The sequence below is a fragment of the Neodiprion virginianus genome, chromosome 6, assembly GCF_021901495.1.
Source record: "Neodiprion virginianus isolate iyNeoVirg1 chromosome 6, iyNeoVirg1.1, whole genome shotgun sequence".
Taxonomy (NCBI): Eukaryota; Metazoa; Arthropoda; class Insecta; order Hymenoptera; family Diprionidae; genus Neodiprion; species Neodiprion virginianus.
The window spans coordinates 9,405,626-9,423,003 of NC_060882.1; the positions used below are offsets into that span (position 1 = coordinate 9,405,626).

The following is a 17,378-nucleotide window of genomic DNA, read 5'->3' on the forward strand; positions in this document are numbered from 1 at the left end:
TCTTTCAATTTTGAAATTCGTAAGGTATTGAATGAATTTTAGTCGTTTCATCGATTTGTCCGAACGATGAGTACTTTTTTTTTAAATAAATCTGCACAGTTTTTGCCTCGATGAATTTCTACTCGTGTCGATGTGACGAGACAATGGTTGTTAGAATGATTTTTATTTTTCTCATTGCAATCGGTGAACGCAGTTGCGGAGAACGGATTCGATTCGCCGCGTTGCGATGTGCATTAGAGTAATTACAGCAACGGCGGATCGAAGGGAGCGGAGGGCATGTTTGCCCTTCCGGTTCTGTCACAACTCCAGCTCACTTCCGTTGCGGGAATTGACCGGTCAATAAATTGACGGACATTTCCGAGCACGACAATTTTCATTTTGTATGATATAATACAATCGGCGTGAAAGTTTGCGTTATAGTGAAAACGCAACGCGCTGTTCACCGAGATCGAAATTACTCCACTGCATGTTCACCGTAAATTTCATGTGAAAAACATCTAAAATAATCTGATTCGATCCAAGATAAATGATGAAATATCGTAAAAATCGTCAATTCACTCGCTTTCCAAAAATTCAACATCACTCACTCAAATATACACTTTTTTTCCATCGTGCAGTGTCTTCATATTTTTTTTTTCTTAAATATCCGTGTCTCGAGAGTTACTCAGTCAATTTTCAAATCAAAATATTGAAAATTCAGTAAGTTATGATTTTTTTTTAGTATAATCATCCATTTCCCGGTGTTTCGTTGTTTTACGATTGTTTTTATCATATTCAAAATTTCATCTTACTAAAGACAACTGATCTGCTTTGAAATATCATATTTAATCAGAATTTTTTCAAGTTATTCGAATCGATATCTCCGTTGATTTTGATAAAGAGTATCAATTATTGGTGAATCAACCTTCTTAACTGCAGAATAACTTGATCGATTGATGTAGTCAAAAGACATGACTTCGTGCAAATTTTTTACGACAGCGCTTTTCGGACTCAAGTTTTTTACAATTCCGTCAAACGTTTGATCATTTTTCTCGTTCTCCCTCATCGCACGGCAAATAATTAAATGTGATATCGATTAATCAAAGATTTGCTCGCGACGTTTTGGGATTATGCAAATATCGTTCGTGGGAATCGCAGTAAAATTATACACACAGTATGAACACAGAATTGGAGGTGAGAAAATATTGCTGAATAATAGCTAGGAAACAAAGTATTTCAGTAAAAATATCGGCGTTGGATCGACGCCAGGCGCTGTCTTTCACTTTTGTCAGATAGACACACTCTACTTGTCGCCAAGGGGAAATTAAACTTCCCTCCCTGCATTAGGAGAAGATCACTGAGTCAGCTAGCCTAATTTACTCATATTTTCATTTGTTAATTAGCCGACTCGATGCGTAGACTCAAAACTCGAACAACCCACGAGTTAAAGTAGGTGGTGTACGGATAATAAATGGATCGAATAACGGGATTGGCACTAAGCTTGTGGGAATTTTTTTTTTCGTCATACTGAACGCGTAGGAATTGATTTAAAAAAAAAAAAACAACGTCGAATCCGGTCGAAGTTTTTCATGCACATTTTTTACAACACAAAATGGAAATGGAATTTATTGAAAAATTGTTCAGAGTATACGAGATTTTTTAACTCAGACAGCGAAATGCATATTTTTTTATTTTTCTTACCAAAAGTACAGAGAAGATTAAAGGACGAATTTTCTCAATGTTTCGAAATTATTGATCAAAAGTGTAATATGAAAATTGTATAATACGATGCGAACGTTTAGTAACATTCACGATTTCCACCTTACAGGGAAAGCATATTTTCTATAGACTGTCGATTTTGTAATAATACATGCACTCGCGTATAGTAAATAATTTTTTTTTACTTATGCAATGTCGGATCACGAATACGCTGTCCGGAGTTTATAAAACCGCGATACTTCGAACCGATCGCTAATTCCGACGGTCTAACAATCACTAATTATTATCAACTTCATCACTTGATAGTTATAATTTATCATTATACTATTTTACGCAATCTGAAAGTATAATTCATCACTATAATTGACAAATAAATCGACTCCGAACGACAGAATGTTTACACAAATATATCCAGAGAAAAGAAGAATGAAAAAATTTTTTTCATCGATCCTTCGTTCCAATTTTTGGCTTTCTTTTTTTTTCTTTTGACTTTTTTTTCTTAATACCTACAAGGGTATACGCAGTTATTCACTAATTTTTGCGGTAGGTTATTATCATTGTTAAATCTATCGAACAAGTTGACAAGGACAGTTTTTCAAGTTTGTATTTTGGTAAAAATCGCGGAGTGCGTGATTTCAGCTTTGCCGCGTTGCTTGAAATTCGACGGCGCGATCGTGACTGGAGAACCTCCAGGTGATTGTTCGGTACTCGTTGGAGGCGTTCAGGTACGTTTGTGGGAGAATCGCTGGACGGATGAAAGAGGGGATGAAATACGAGGCGTAGGGTCAAATCTATCATCCGTACCGTTGTTCCACTGTCGTGTAATACGCACATACCGATCAAAAATCTGCATAGAACGGAACAAGATGTCTTTATAGTTGTAATCGAGATTTTGTACCATCTTTTTTTTTCAACCAAAATGTGTGTCTTAAGCAGGTTGGTGAGTCAAGAAACTAAACTTTATGCGAATTTTATTTCGAGGTAGGCGGTCGTTGAGTATATTCGTCAAATTTATGTATTCGCAATTTACGTCGCGCTGATTTTGCTAAAAACTTTGGCAAGATGAAAATGTATAAAAAAAAAAACAAAAAAAAAAAAATACTTCAGATTATAAGCAGAAGTTTTATGGATGCATTGATTTCTCGGTTTGAAGTACTTTTAAAATAGTAAAAAATCTAGTATATTCATTCGATTTCACTACGCGATGACTCATTTTATTGAGAAATTTATTTTCTTCAATTCCACTGGGATATTTGTTTGTTTTTTTTTTCTATCGCCTTGAGTTGAATATTTAATTTTTCAACACTGCACTGATGTATTGATTTAGATTCGTGGACAGCAGTATAATTGAATTGTCTAATGCCAAGAAAGAAACTGTGGCAGTGAATCTGTGAGAACATTTTTTCTCAATAAAACGATAAACAATCCCGGAAATGAAATAGCTTGAAGGTATCAAATTTTTTAGCATTTTCAAGCGACATGAAATTTAAAAAAAAAAAAGAAAAACGAGAATTAGCCGAAAGCTTCTAGCCGAAAGTTTGCCGCAAAAGAAAATCGCTAATGCTTCATAGAGTTGAAAGAAATGAAATCGTTTTTGGGCGAAATTCGGGTCAACGAAGATAAGCCATAATTATATTTCACGCGCAGTTTTGCACCGCGATAACGAAAATGTAATATCGTCATCAGAAAAAAAAGACAACAAAAACAAAAATGATTACATCGATCAAGGAGTTTGATTAATCGCCGTTGTTTCAGGTTAAATTATCAGAGCGTGTGCTTTTTCATAATATTATAATTACATCGCATTAGCCGAGTATAATAGTATTAAATTAATAAAAAACTGCGATATTTATTTTTACAATTAAATCGACGTGGAAATTAGGTCGACAATGTCGTTTTCAAACCGATTCAGTATTTTTAATCATCAACTTGTACAAAAATTTATAGTAACTATTACAGCACCATGATATTTCGTCAAGTGTAATAATAAAATTTGAATTTATTGATATGATAAATGCGCAAAATCGAGAGGAATGAAGAACGGAATTAATTCGAATCAACGTGGGCTTAATAATTGATTCGCAATTAAGGTTTTCGTCACTTTCTCGATCCTCGATCATTTTCACTCTTTATAGTCTCACTTTACCGGTATCCAAGAAATTCGTTTGATCCGATTGTAAAATGGCTGGAAGTAAGTTCCGTTTTATTACACCGTAGTTGTTCTTGCAGGTACTGCTAGAATAAACGCGGACACTGGAAACAGTCGTTCTCCGATAAGGCCGGTTGGGCTTACTGCGTTTCCTAGGGTGCTGGCGTTTCATGTTTTGTATTTTGTATCCCATAGTAACGGATCGGTGAACGGATACTTTGCTCCTCTCTCTGCCTGGCTACCAGCTGTCGGCTAGACGGTAGCGCTGGCGAAACTTGGGACGATTTAACGTCACACTCGCATATCTGGAGGGGAGGACTAATTTGCCGAACGAGTGAACGGGACGACGCCATGGACCTTCGATTATGATCGTAAATAGTCGATAATTACAGGGTGAAGTTGCACTAGGTATGAAATTTTATTCAAGGAACTGACGTACCGAAATATTACGTAGAAAGTCATCTTTTGAAGTGACTAAAAGAATTTATTTGTACAGACTTAGAGATTTTAGATGCCGACAGTTCAGGATTATGATGCCTCAAATTTTACGATAATATCTCTGTCTTCCTTTTATAATGCAGTGTAACAGTTAAAACATATATAATTATTATCTTTCGTATTATCGAAAGAACAATATCAGGCGAGTCAAAGTGCAAAGAATATGAGAAAAAAATGAATAATGAAACGAAGAGTAATTTTTGGAATTCAAGGATTCAATCAGTAAAAATGATAATCTTCGTAAACATTTGTGAATCTCGATCACTGATGGTTTAAAAAAAAATATTACAATTCAATTTTTTTTTTTATACGCCTTGCGATAATTCGGTCACTTATTGATTTTGATCGATGAATTCGCGTATTTATGTATTTGTGCATTATGAGCGTGAAATATGATATCGAACAAGTCCAGCTTTGTCTTCGAATCGATCAATTAGTTCAGATTTATATCTTTACGGTACATCCAGCTGGTGGGATGTGTATTGGATTTATTTCGACGTTCTACCAACGGTATTTATATATCTTCTTATACACGTGTGCAACCAGCATCGATGAATATGATTTTGCTATCGAGGTTCATTTTACGGCTGGGTGCAGATATTTTTCACCCTCGATTATTTTATCGTTATACTTTGACAAAGTTGATAATAGTCTTGACATGGTATTTGCGGATGCGATTGTCTTCTTTTTCGTTTTCAACGCTGATTAAAAAAAAAATCGAAAAACTTTAAGGTGCAAGATTTTTTTCAATTCCAAATTGATATAGGCGGAAAATTCTAGTGGCGATTATTTTTCGATTTATCTGGAACTCTTGCAATTACTTTGACGCGTATTCATAGTTTTATTTGCATTTATATTGAAAAATATGTAATATTTCTTCGTAAATTGGATAACGTCTGTGATATTTAGCAACTTGATTCGAGGTCAGGATAGTTTAGTTTTCGATCATAAAATTTCCCTGCAGAATCTATAATTGCATCGCTTACTCAATTTCAGGTTTCGATAAGGTGCTAATCGTTAGAACGAAACTACATTACAACGGTTGAAATTCTCTGAGCGATTATTGTGTTACAGGTTATGGAAATCGGGATTACGTTGTGCAGAAGGAATAGTGAAACGTTGAATTTCAGACGCGGTTTAACCGACTCTGCTGCAACAAGATCTCTCGCTTAGCTGCAGTATTGCGAATACAAATAAAACGATTCATTTACCCACAATTTATAGGCATATCATTCCGTCACAGTCGTTCTGCAGAGATCAACGCAATTAACGGAATAATTTATGTCGTATTGGTTACGCTGACAATTTTTTTTCGTGATTCCATAATCTGAATGTTACGTCTGAAAAAAAAAAATTCAAAAAATGACAAAAGCATTTAACGAATGGTTGAAACAAGAGAGGAAAACAACAGAATCCGGGTAATAAATGATGGAGAATGTGTGGAAACTTGGACTAAAAAAATTAGTTTGACGGTTGACGGATAATGCCGGATGTAGGAAATAACGCGGAGAATGGCAGCGAATGCCGCGCACCGAGGTATATTAACGTAAATATCAGCTGTGCCATAAAATTGCTAAACCCCCGGCGGAGTAGCTTGACATGAAAATGTCAAACTGTGCAACTCTCTACGCGTTTATACGTCTATTGCCTTCGTTGACACAGAAAAAATAAGGCTGCAGCGAGAAGTGGGGGATAGAAATAGCGAGAGCCGATGGGCTAACATTTGCCTATCATGATTCGATATTATATGCCAGTATCTACAATTTATTCGATACAACTAGGCACCTACTTTTAGTGCAGCACTTATTATTAGAGCTCGGATCAATCGTACTATGTGTACGAAATTTCGACAGGTTTCTATGGAACAAGATTTCTCTTCTAATCGTCAATCGCTAACCAGGTGTCAAGGTTTATTTTGTCCCTAATTGAAGAAAATGAAAATAGTACAGACATGTTTTTTTGTTTTTACAGTTTCAAAATTTTTTCATAAACCTGTGAAATAACGTCTACAATTTCTCTGAGGCTGCTGATGTTCGAACTTTTTTTTCTTTAATCGAAATTCAAGCGAATTTGTATGTTTCCCCTGGCAAAAATATATAAAGAACCACAGAAGAAGAAAGAGCCGAAGTCCGGCTGACCTCTTATTAATCGTTTTCTAGGTAGACGGCTGCGGTTTCGTAATTTCATTTTCTCGGCTCAACGAACAGAAATCAACGATCGTATATCAAGAGTGATAACCGTTTACGTAATTATGAAAGAAAGTCAATCGCGAATTACTGAATCGCTGCAGATATTGCTACGAAGGCGTAATCATTTACCTGAAATAATACCGTTGCCAGGTTATTCTTGTAACACTCGATTTTGCTAATTTTTGAGAAACGCACGCGCAGTATTTTTCTTTTTATTCGCTTAGAAATTTCTTCCGAACGCGTTTCGAACGAAAATAGTAACCAGTACTCAACAATTTAAAGTAGAACATGTCAAATTGGTCGATATCTGCATCGGACGTTGCGACTTGCATTTCGACCCGATATCTATCTCGGAGGTTTTTATTGCCTGGAAACTTCGAAACACTTGACGAAAGTAGAGCAAAGAAGTCAATGAATTACACAAGACTTCGATAAGGATTCTTACTAAAATGAAGCAGCCTGTTTTACCGTTTTTTTTTTATTTAAAATACGGAGATTGTATAATCGATTGCCACAAGATTGGGTTACATATCAGGGAGGATTAATCGCATGACGCAGAGTTTGATAAAGAAAAATTAAAAGCTACAGAAAACATCTGCCCGCACAATCGGAAGCGATAAAATATAATACGATTTACTTATTTTTATACCTGCGTGACGATTGTTCAAATCTAAATATTGATATGAAAACTTTGCTCATGAGCCAAAGTCTGCAGATACAAGATTGCCACGTGCGAATTTTTTAATCGAGCCTCCGACTTGGAACCTGCCGTCGGATTTCCGCGAGCAAAAATTACAATATTTCTAAGCAATATCGCCGTTCGGTCAATCGGGAATTTGACGCTAAGGAAATGACCACATTAACCGCTGGCCACAGATATGATCGATAATTTCTTACAACCGGTAGTTCGCAGTTTTCAAATTATCTCGTGACGGTATGTCGGCTTTCAGTCTTACCGACGTTCGACACCATATCTCTTCTTATCTTCTCAACGGGTAGCGATCGATTTCATGCATGATTATCATCAAAATAAAAAAAAATTATAACGGTAAAATAACAGATAAAAATAATGCAAAACTGATACGGCACAGAAATTCGTCTAACTTGATTTCGTGTTTGTATCGGCGGAGTATTGGATACCTGCAGATGGTAACAAAATTGATTCAGTCAGCGGCACTAAGTAGCATACTCACAATGTGTTTCAAAAAACCTGTCCAGCGAATTGATTCAAATATCCTTTTTTTTTTTAATACCAAGACACTGGGTTTCAATTTTGTTTAAAACTCGCATAGATAGATATAGAGTAAATTATTATACGATGAGCGCTGAGTACGCGTGTTTCAATGTCGCAAATAACCGAAAGGGAAAAGGCAAGGTAGCAGCAAATTGCACGAAAACGAAAAGGAAATGGGAATTAGTGTGACGAGATTGAATCTTGAGCCGTGCCGCTGTGTCAGCTGAGAGTTAGGCTCGTCCAGCATCACGAAATGCGCTTGGGCTGGGCATTCGAGTTGAACACATCGGGCCAAGTAACGGGACAGTCTCATTTGCCGGCAGCACCTTGAGCCCAATGCACGCACTTTCCTTCCACCTTCTCTATCCTTCCGAAATTAAACGGAGAGAAATAAGCGGAGGAGGTGGAGGAAAAAAAGATATAGAGAGAGAGAAAGAGACTTAAATGGCCCACGAGACTCGAACTGGTAAGAATAAACGCGTGCACCAGGTGACTTCTACCGGATATTTCAAATTACGGCTAAAGCGGTATTTTCCTCTTAATTCGTTAACCGTTTCCCTTTTAATTACGTCGTTATAGTCATAGTCAAGCGATTTGGAATCACACGAAGGAATGTCGAGTTGTCATCTGAAGTCGCAAAGTCAATCAGCAAGCCATGCGAGATAATTTCAAGTTTTTTCAAGTCGTGTGCGTCCAAGTCTCAAGCAGATTCTCTCGTAGTATTTTGTGAGGTCATGTGAAGCGTCTTAAAATCGTTCAAAAGTCGGGTAAAGTCAAGCGGGTTTTCTGAATCGATAAAGCGTCGCGGTTTTTTGAATTCTCAATTCCTCGACTTGTATTTTATCGATGTATAGATCATTACTTATCTCGCAGTGAAGGAAGGCCTTGCCTGTCACAAACGAATTGCTCAATCAGCGTCATATTCGGGTAATGAATTACTCGGATTTAAAACGCGATACAAAGCTTGATCTTGAATGATCGAGAGATCGTGAAAACTTTCTGATAATCTCATCGTCTAATCTAAGCACGTCGTTGCGTTGATTCGAGTTAGGAAAAAAATTGACTTGTAACATATTTGTAGTAACATTAAAATCGCGTAACAATTTCAGTCCTTTAATACTATCTATCAACAATCCGACTATCCTAAGCGGATCTAAGTGAGTGGCCAAAATCGGATCTAGATCTGCTGTCACAGCAACCGACTTTTATTTATTCGATCATTCACTGAAGCCTTTTTTTCTCTGCATCTATGTACCACTAATTTTTGCAATTCACTGATAAGCAATTATTTTTTACAAGTATCTTCAAATGCAGAGATAAAAGATAACGGTGCAATTGAACGTGTAAATTACGAATATATCTATGTATGTATGCATATACATATACATGATAGAGGCGACGAATAATTGATCGAAACTGGCAATATGGTATTTTTTTGCAACGATTCGTGTTTATCGGCAAAGAACGCTGTACCACGGCTGTCACCACATTTTATACCCTTTATTCGATACGTGGAAACGAAACGCTAAAAATAGCGCAATCAGTGCAAGCCGGATGTTGGAGCAATTGAGAGCATCCGTCGTAATATCGAATTGGAGTTTCAGGAGTTTGAGTTCTGCGGAGTTCAGAGTGGCAAGTTTGATTGAATTTTGACGAATTAGTCGTGCTGCTTTTCGAGGAAATTCGAGGAAAACGATGCCAAGAAATAAAGAAAAAACATAAAATCAATGAGACTAATTAAGGCTGAGGCTTGTCCTAAATCCATTTTGGCTCGCATAACAGGTGAAAATTATAAAAGTATAGACATTTGAGGTTTTATAAAAAATTATTGCCAAATTCGATATCACATCAGGACGAACTTTATATTGAGAGAATGCAAAATGGTCAAAACTTTATGCAGTCAAGCGTTAGTCGGGCTTTGTTTCCAAACGGACAGTGCCTTCTAGATAGTCATTGAAAATTGCATTCATTGGTATTATTTGTTGGTCAGCCGTGAACTTGAGTTACAGAGATATATATAGTACTCTGTTATCCTTTTCTTTTTCTTTACTTTACCGTTTTGCAATACCGCGCAAAATATCATTACGATCAAAGTCGGTTTATAACGTTCAGCCTCTCTACTATGTTTTATTTTCCGCAGGTATTATTGTCGCGCCCCGGTTTTCGTAATGCCGCCGGAGTTCGAAGCAACGCTCTGGTAACTCGTAATCGGAAAGATAGCTGGAATAACGACAGTGAAAATCATAATATATGCATAACTGTATTTGCAATGGAGGTTGCGGTACGGGCGGAGCGAATAGCCACCTGTTGGCTCGCTTTACGTATAATATCATCTTTCGGACTTCTTTTACACGTCGAATGACGGCGATTTAAGCCTCAATCATTGTATTACAGCGACTATTTCAGTCCTCGGTATTTCCAATTACACGTTTATTGCCCTACTATTTTACTATGGGTACTAAATTCTTAGCACGAATCGAGGTGTTGTAGAAAAAAATATAGAACCACATAGAAGTACAAATATTTCAGTCACACGCAATAATAGCTATTTTTACGAACTCTTTAAACTATTTTAAAATGCTGCTGACTTTTCGTCTTTTGAAAATTCATACTTTTTACGTAACTGTGAAAAATGGTGAATACCGTTTACCGATTTTCACGCGAGAGTATTTCAGACATCCGAAAAATTCTCTTGCTTTTGCCAATACAGTTACCAACTTGCGGAAATCAAATAACGTATTTAGTCAATGTTTTGCTCACAGTAATATATTGATATAGTTCTACTTTTGAATTTCTGCAGAATTTTCGCACAGAAACTTATGAAAAATTGTGCTAAACTCTGACGCTATAGCATTGTCGTGAAATATTCAAACCGCACAGGCCAATACAAGTGTAAATTTATGTTTCAAGTTGATTTCTGACTCACCTTCGTTTGCGTCTCTTCAACATAATAGACGTTGCTACTCGAGCTGCGGTTCTGTAATAAAAACAAAAAGTAAATATAAATAACTTCGTTTGCTCAACACTTTCTTACACGCCAGTAACAACGAACTTGTAATCAAATTCGTTCTTCGTAATATCTTCGATAAATAATCTGTTGAATTGACACTATGTTTTTTTTTTTAGAAAAATTTACAGCAATTTTGAAATTAAACAAGTTGGAAGAATATTTGTCAATGTATATAAACCTTGGTCTAATGATAAATAATTCTCACCGCTGTCCCTGTCATTTTTACTCCATAAAAGAGCAGTATACGTAGAATTAATATAATCATTAATAATTACCGCGTCATTGTATAAATCCAACAGATTATTCTTTTTACCGTGTAACAGAGATTGTAATGAATTACACAAAAACGCCGCGTCTCTATCTCACAATGAAATTCCAGACAAGCGTATATTTTTTTTCACAAATATTGTTTTTCAACAAGCATGCGTGGATCGGAAAACCATAGGTCGAAAAATTCTTACAAATGCGAAAGGTAAAAATTTTAACGAACGATATAATCCAAGGCGATAAATTAGAAAATATCCGGCTCACCCCCATTTCGAAAATCTATAATGACGCTGTCCACGTGTGTAAACTCCTGATACAGAAAATCCAGAAAAATTCCCTGCGAGTTTGTAACTTTATCAAGGCTCCCAAGAGCCAACCCTTTCACCTGGTCCCGGTAATATATCTGCAGCTTTCGTGACGCTCTTGGGATAACCTGCAGAGACTAAACACCCCTTCAAAACAATTTAAACTTTCCAAAGTACGATTCCCAGCGGACGAAGACGGTCATATTTCACTTGTTGCAATTATCCGGGTTTCCTTATTTTCGTTAGTTATTTTTTTTAACTCTACGTATTCACTTCGCTTTTCTCGGTAAAAATCACTCCGGCAAAAATGTCTGCAAATATGGTCAAACGTCACTGTATTTTAGTTTATCCTCGAGTTTATCGGAATGAATGAATATCGACTCGTTGACGTGCGACTCGGCCTGCTGCTCGACGACGAATAACTACACTTTGAATAAAAATATACTTATGAACAAGTACAATCGCATCGCGAGAATAATAATTATCTAACCATATAGTGGTTTCCTGCTGATATAGTTTCTTAGAATTACTGACGGAGCGGCTAAATTACACAGCGGACCTCTCGCTGAGCGGCTAATTGTAAGAAGTAGGACTTTAAACCTTTTCCTGATAATTTAGTATGATTTATTAATTATATTCTCAAATATTGATCCAATCAAGGGATTGAAAATTATCGCGATTTTCATTAAACGCGGAATTTTTTCTCTTCCTCGTAGAGAGAAGCGGCGAAGCGATATAAGATATAATGAACTCTGGATCGTCGTGTTTCACGGAAAATAATCTGCGGTATATTCCGCGCGTTACGATAAGATCTGAATATCCTAGTTAGTTGAAAAGGCTCTTTGTCAGTCAGGCTTATTTTCCAAAACTAAAACAAATCGAAGCCACACAAATGAGTCAAGCTCGTCGGTGTAAAACCTTGAGCGAATCGAGATGTTTTACTTAAACAAAATAAAAGGCGAGCAATATGTTTATCAGGATCTCAACTTTTTTTAGATAAGAAAAAATCAGTCAAAAATATCGCTATGCAAAATTTGAAAGCGGTGCAAAAAAATAGTAGGTAAAAAAGGACTATTTCCGGTTACAATCGCGGTATAATATAATCAACGCGATGTTTTCTTAAACATGGGTAAATCACTTTATTTCTACAATTAACTTTCTCAAATATCGACCGGAATCAAATAACCCTGCGTGTTTTTCAATATTCCGAGAAAAAAAGGGTGAAAACCTGTTCGAAATAAATATATTTCATTTCAATAAAATTGTGATAAATATCGTTGATGATGAAACGAATTTTCCGCTTCGTTTGAATGAAATTGTGTCGAGCAATCATTTTTTGTGATGTAGGCCTGTAAGAAAATGGATTTAACATAAGTGTGAATTTGGTACGACGACGCAACGTTCTCACCGTTAATTGTCACGCTTCGTGTATTCCTCGGAATTCTTTCGCTTTGCTATCTTTTATAATGTATTACACTGTATACGTATACGTATAATAAACTTATACATACGGTAAAACAAGGTAAATAACGGTTCGTATAAGCCTCATCTCTGGACGCGTAGGTACTATGACCAAAGTTTAATGCAGATTCAGGTTGAATTGTGTAAAATTTACAGTTCAGGCTTCACGCGGAACGGATCTTTGACACGCGAGTTGTATGGTTATAAAATGTATAGGCCCGTTTAATTCACCGTCAAAACTGTCTAGTATGCTAAATTTTTTTTTTTTTTTTTTTGTTACCAGTTAAGGTTAAAAGGCTGCAGGAGATTTTCGCATCACTTTTCGTTCAGTTTCCGCGTTTCTGTATATTTCGTTAGTATTCTTAGCTAATAATAGGGTGTATAATAATAGAACATCGACATTGAATGTGATATTAAATTTGAATTACTCACTTGTAGAATTGTACTGTCGCTGGATGAGACCTGGTTTCTGCTTTCTATGACGGTCTTTATTTGCTCCAACACCTATCAATCAAACGGCAGCTCAATCAACACCGGAAATAACGCGAGACTCGTATATCTATGTATATGTATGAGGCATTCCACATAAAACCAACCTACGTATGATCCTTACCATCGTCAATGTTTTTTATTTCCAAGTGTGGTGTAGAGTATACAAAAAAATAAATAAAAATCTTTGACCAGTTTTAGATTTTTTGGACTACGGGTTCGTATTTTTGTGAAAGTTTTACTCTCTAACGTTTCAATTACTTGTTTAGTAGGAAACTTCTGAACCAAGAGCTTGCCCGTTGCTATCCTGGTATTTTCGTTTTTTATCAAAAAATTCATGAGTATAATTTAAAGCCAATCTATTGGGGCTATTCATTCGAAAATTGGGATTTTTTTATTTTCGAGAGCAGTAAAAATCAAACCGGTGGTCCAAAACATTTTAAACTCAGTGAAATATGATTTTTTCGTACACTGTACACAGTAATTAAAAATCAATAAATTCGCGCGATGGTGAGGGTCTAACGTAGGTCGATTTGGTGTGGAATGCCTTATATATGAAAATTTTATTTTCTAATTGCACGGCGATGATAACCGAGGAAAGTACACGATGTTTTTTTTTCTTACTCGTCTCGATTTATCAATGAACAAATTATAATAGACGGTATAAGTATCAATTATTGTACGATCAAATTCTGGATTTGTAAGATAAAACAATTTTGAACTAGTTGAAAAATTTATTTGCCGAAAATAGGATGATTCTTGCAGGTGCGGAAATAAAAAAAATATTAATTTGTTAAAATAAAAAATTGTATGACGGTTTTTTTTTTTATTGACAATGATTATTCGACGCTTATAATTTTCGATACATCTTTTTATCCATACCTGAAGGGATATCCGGTGTTTCTGGGTAACTAGAGACGACGTTTCTTTGCCTTCGGTTTCGCTGATTTTTGACGGTCTTCGCTGAAACGTGATTTAAATTCGTTAATACAAATATTTAGCGTTGCGGAAAACCGTTTATTAATCACACATTCGAGCCTTTGACACTTGCTATGACGAGAGAAAAAGATAAGAGAAACATTCTTAACAATTTTTATATATTTTTTAATAATTCACTCTTTACATAACGTTTGAAAATTTAATTTCGAATTACGTACCGAGTTACCATTGCTTTTGTTCTTTGTTTTAAAATATGATACTTTGGATGGAAATAAAAACAGATGACAAAATTCTCCCAATTTCAATTGGGACATGTCTTTATTCAGTGGTTTTTCATTTTTTCACGACATCCATAGCTATTAATTTAACGGTTAATTCCTAATCAGAGACTTGATAATTGCTCGTGACCTGACTCACGATCGGCAGACCGGTCACGCGAGTCATGTTTTACTATGTACCGGTCTATACACGTGTACATTCCGCATGCACGTAGTTCATGTGTAACGTTAGCGATCTCAAAACGTGCTGGGAATTCGCTATCGCGCATCGGCCAAACGGGGAAATGACACCGTGTCGATACACTCGATCATGGTGTCTTCGCTGATTAAATTGACCTCTTTGACGTCGGTGCAAAATAAAAAAGGCCGGCCGTGAAAATGAAAAGTAGGTTATACTTTTTTTTACGTAGAGATAAAGTGTTTTTGTCATCCGTGTTTCGCACTGTATGCAGTACCTGTGATCGAGTGACATCGAATTAAATTTTTAACAACAACGATTTGACGTTATGCGTTTATTAATTATCCAGATTTGATTTCTCTTCGTACTTGTGAGTCCAAATATCGAGTAACACGTTATGAATGACGCACGCGTTACGCACGTATGAAGATGAAATCCTTATGTCGACAAATGAAATAGTAAATCAATAATTGCAACTAATCGAATTGATCACTGTTTAAAATTGTGCGTAATTGTGACATTATCACGAAGCAACGGCGATCCTTCTTAGACGGAGGAAACATGTTTCATAATAATTGTTCAGTTTGTAAGACTGGAAACGTGACCAAACACTATTTAAATTCGACTATTTGCTTGTGATTCTTTTACGAATCTGCTCCATTTTATCGTTACCACTTCATTGACTCGAATTCAGAATAATCCTGGATCGCAATTGCCGAGATCGAATTGCACGTCGTAAACACAGCGAATTAAGTTCAAAGGATGGGTAAAATTGAGAAGCGTAAATCTTTCAGGCCTCATATCGGCCGAGATATTGCACGAAGGGTTTGAACAGCGACGGTGAGCGTATAAATCTATTTAAATCGCTTGACCTTATTGCGGACGAAAATAGGTAATGGCCATTTGGTGTTCTGCAAAGAAAGCACGACGATAACGATGGTGAGAGGCAAAGCCGACAAGGCAACCTGGTATGCGCTCTAAGAATACTTGTGGGCATGTTAAAACTCATCGCCGGTTCGGTTTGCTTAACGTCGAGGAGATGAAACGGGGTTCTAAAACGATCTACTGATATTCGGAAAAACCACGCAACGTTTCGATACAACACAACAATCGAAACGACTTGGAAGCCTTGCATAAATTTCGAACTTCCAGATTCTTACTCGCGTGAAAACCTCTTCGTGTGCTCGTTTACGTACATAAAAATGTTTGTAAGAATTGGAATACGAAATGACAAACGGGTCCAATGTACCAAGCATACGTGTATACTCAATAAATACTCAATTTTGGACCCGTTGTGATGACACACCGTTAGAAGTGATAAACAAAAAACTTGATGCTTACATTTTTTTTTTTTCTGCTTTCGAGTTGTACCCGAAGAGTCGTTGTCGTGTTCTTGATTACTAAATTCTTAGTACAAGCCGGGCGTTCGGGGCGTTAAAAAGCTTTTGCGATTACTCGAACGGCGGATTCAAAAGTGCATCATTGCTGCCGCTTCGAAAGCTCCTGCACGTCACGCAGGTCTTGTGCTTTCTCAGACGGTACGATGATCGTCGAATCGGGATGTTTAAATTCCAAATTCCCTGATATTTACCGGATGTTCCGAACGAAAGTATACACTTTTCAAGAACTCATTTCAACCTAATTTTACCAACTTACTTTTATCGTGTAAAAAAGGTAGTTAAACATTAAACATCGCATGTTTTCATCGAAAGTTGAAATACTCTTATTTTTCTTTCTGTTCAATTTCGAATAAAATTAGATACCATATGTTACCGTATCAGTAAACACTGTAACTTTCAGAAACTAACGGAAGATCAGGATTTAACATTCTTTCTCAACACGAAGGTAAGAATATTAATCTGAGAGTACCAACTGTTTTTAGTATGTGTTTATATTTTTCATAAATTTTACGTTGTGCTTAACACCGATTTATCAATTCTTAAAATTCCTCCGAAAAGCATATTTTTCGTCACTTGTACATTTTTACACAAGCCCCGTCACTTGTCTCACGAAAGGTAATTTTTAAAATTTCGAAGAATCGTACACTGCTGAGGTAAAAAAGTACAAAAGTTCCCGGACACATTCCGAATTTTCTGATATTTCTCGAAAATTTCCAGGCACGTGTAAATTTCCTGACAATTCCCGGTTTTCCACATTTCTCCGATCGACATCGTGAAAATAGCAGTTACCTTGGCACGTTTCTGATCACGAAATAGATAATTGGAAACGGATGAACAAGACGACAGTCTCACGCTGTACGTCATTGAATTACGAATTCTGGGCACAATGTGAGCTTCCTTTGCGTGAACGCATGACTTTCACGCGTTAAATTGTACCCTGGTAAGGACGGCGAATGTCAACATTACGCGAAGGCTAAACACGTACGATTGGCTAGTGAGCAAGGTAAGTTTACCAGTTATTGACACGTTTAAACCCAAATATTGACCCTTTATTTTCCAAAATTATAAACTGACGGCACAAATTTGTCAATTTCTCGATGACTAAAACCAATTGCTAGAGCATTAGACACTAGAAGTTTAATTTTTGGTAAATTTAGAACTAAGGATCTAACAGATGCAACCAAAAAAAGTCAATAACCGGTACACTTACCTAAGTGAACCATTCGTTGGAATGGAAATTGTTAAAAGAGCAGAGTTTTGCCAGGCACTCTTAATTCTAATTA

General features: G+C 36.4%; 1 protein-coding gene across 1 annotated transcript in view; it reads right to left on the reverse strand.

The window, feature by feature from the left end:
• The window catches only part of LOC124306607 (uncharacterized), an 84,455-nt gene that overhangs the window by 14,383 nt on the left and 52,694 nt on the right, over window positions 1–17,378 (reverse strand). The window contains exons 7-9 of the mRNA XM_046767395.1: window positions 14,183–14,263; window positions 13,244–13,315; window positions 10,695–10,757 (exon numbers count right to left, since the gene is read on the reverse strand). Of these exons, the coding sequence (XP_046623351.1) occupies window positions 10,695–10,757; window positions 13,244–13,315; window positions 14,183–14,263 (216 nt within the window). The remainder of the gene's footprint in view (window positions 1–10,694; window positions 10,758–13,243; window positions 13,316–14,182; window positions 14,264–17,378) is intronic.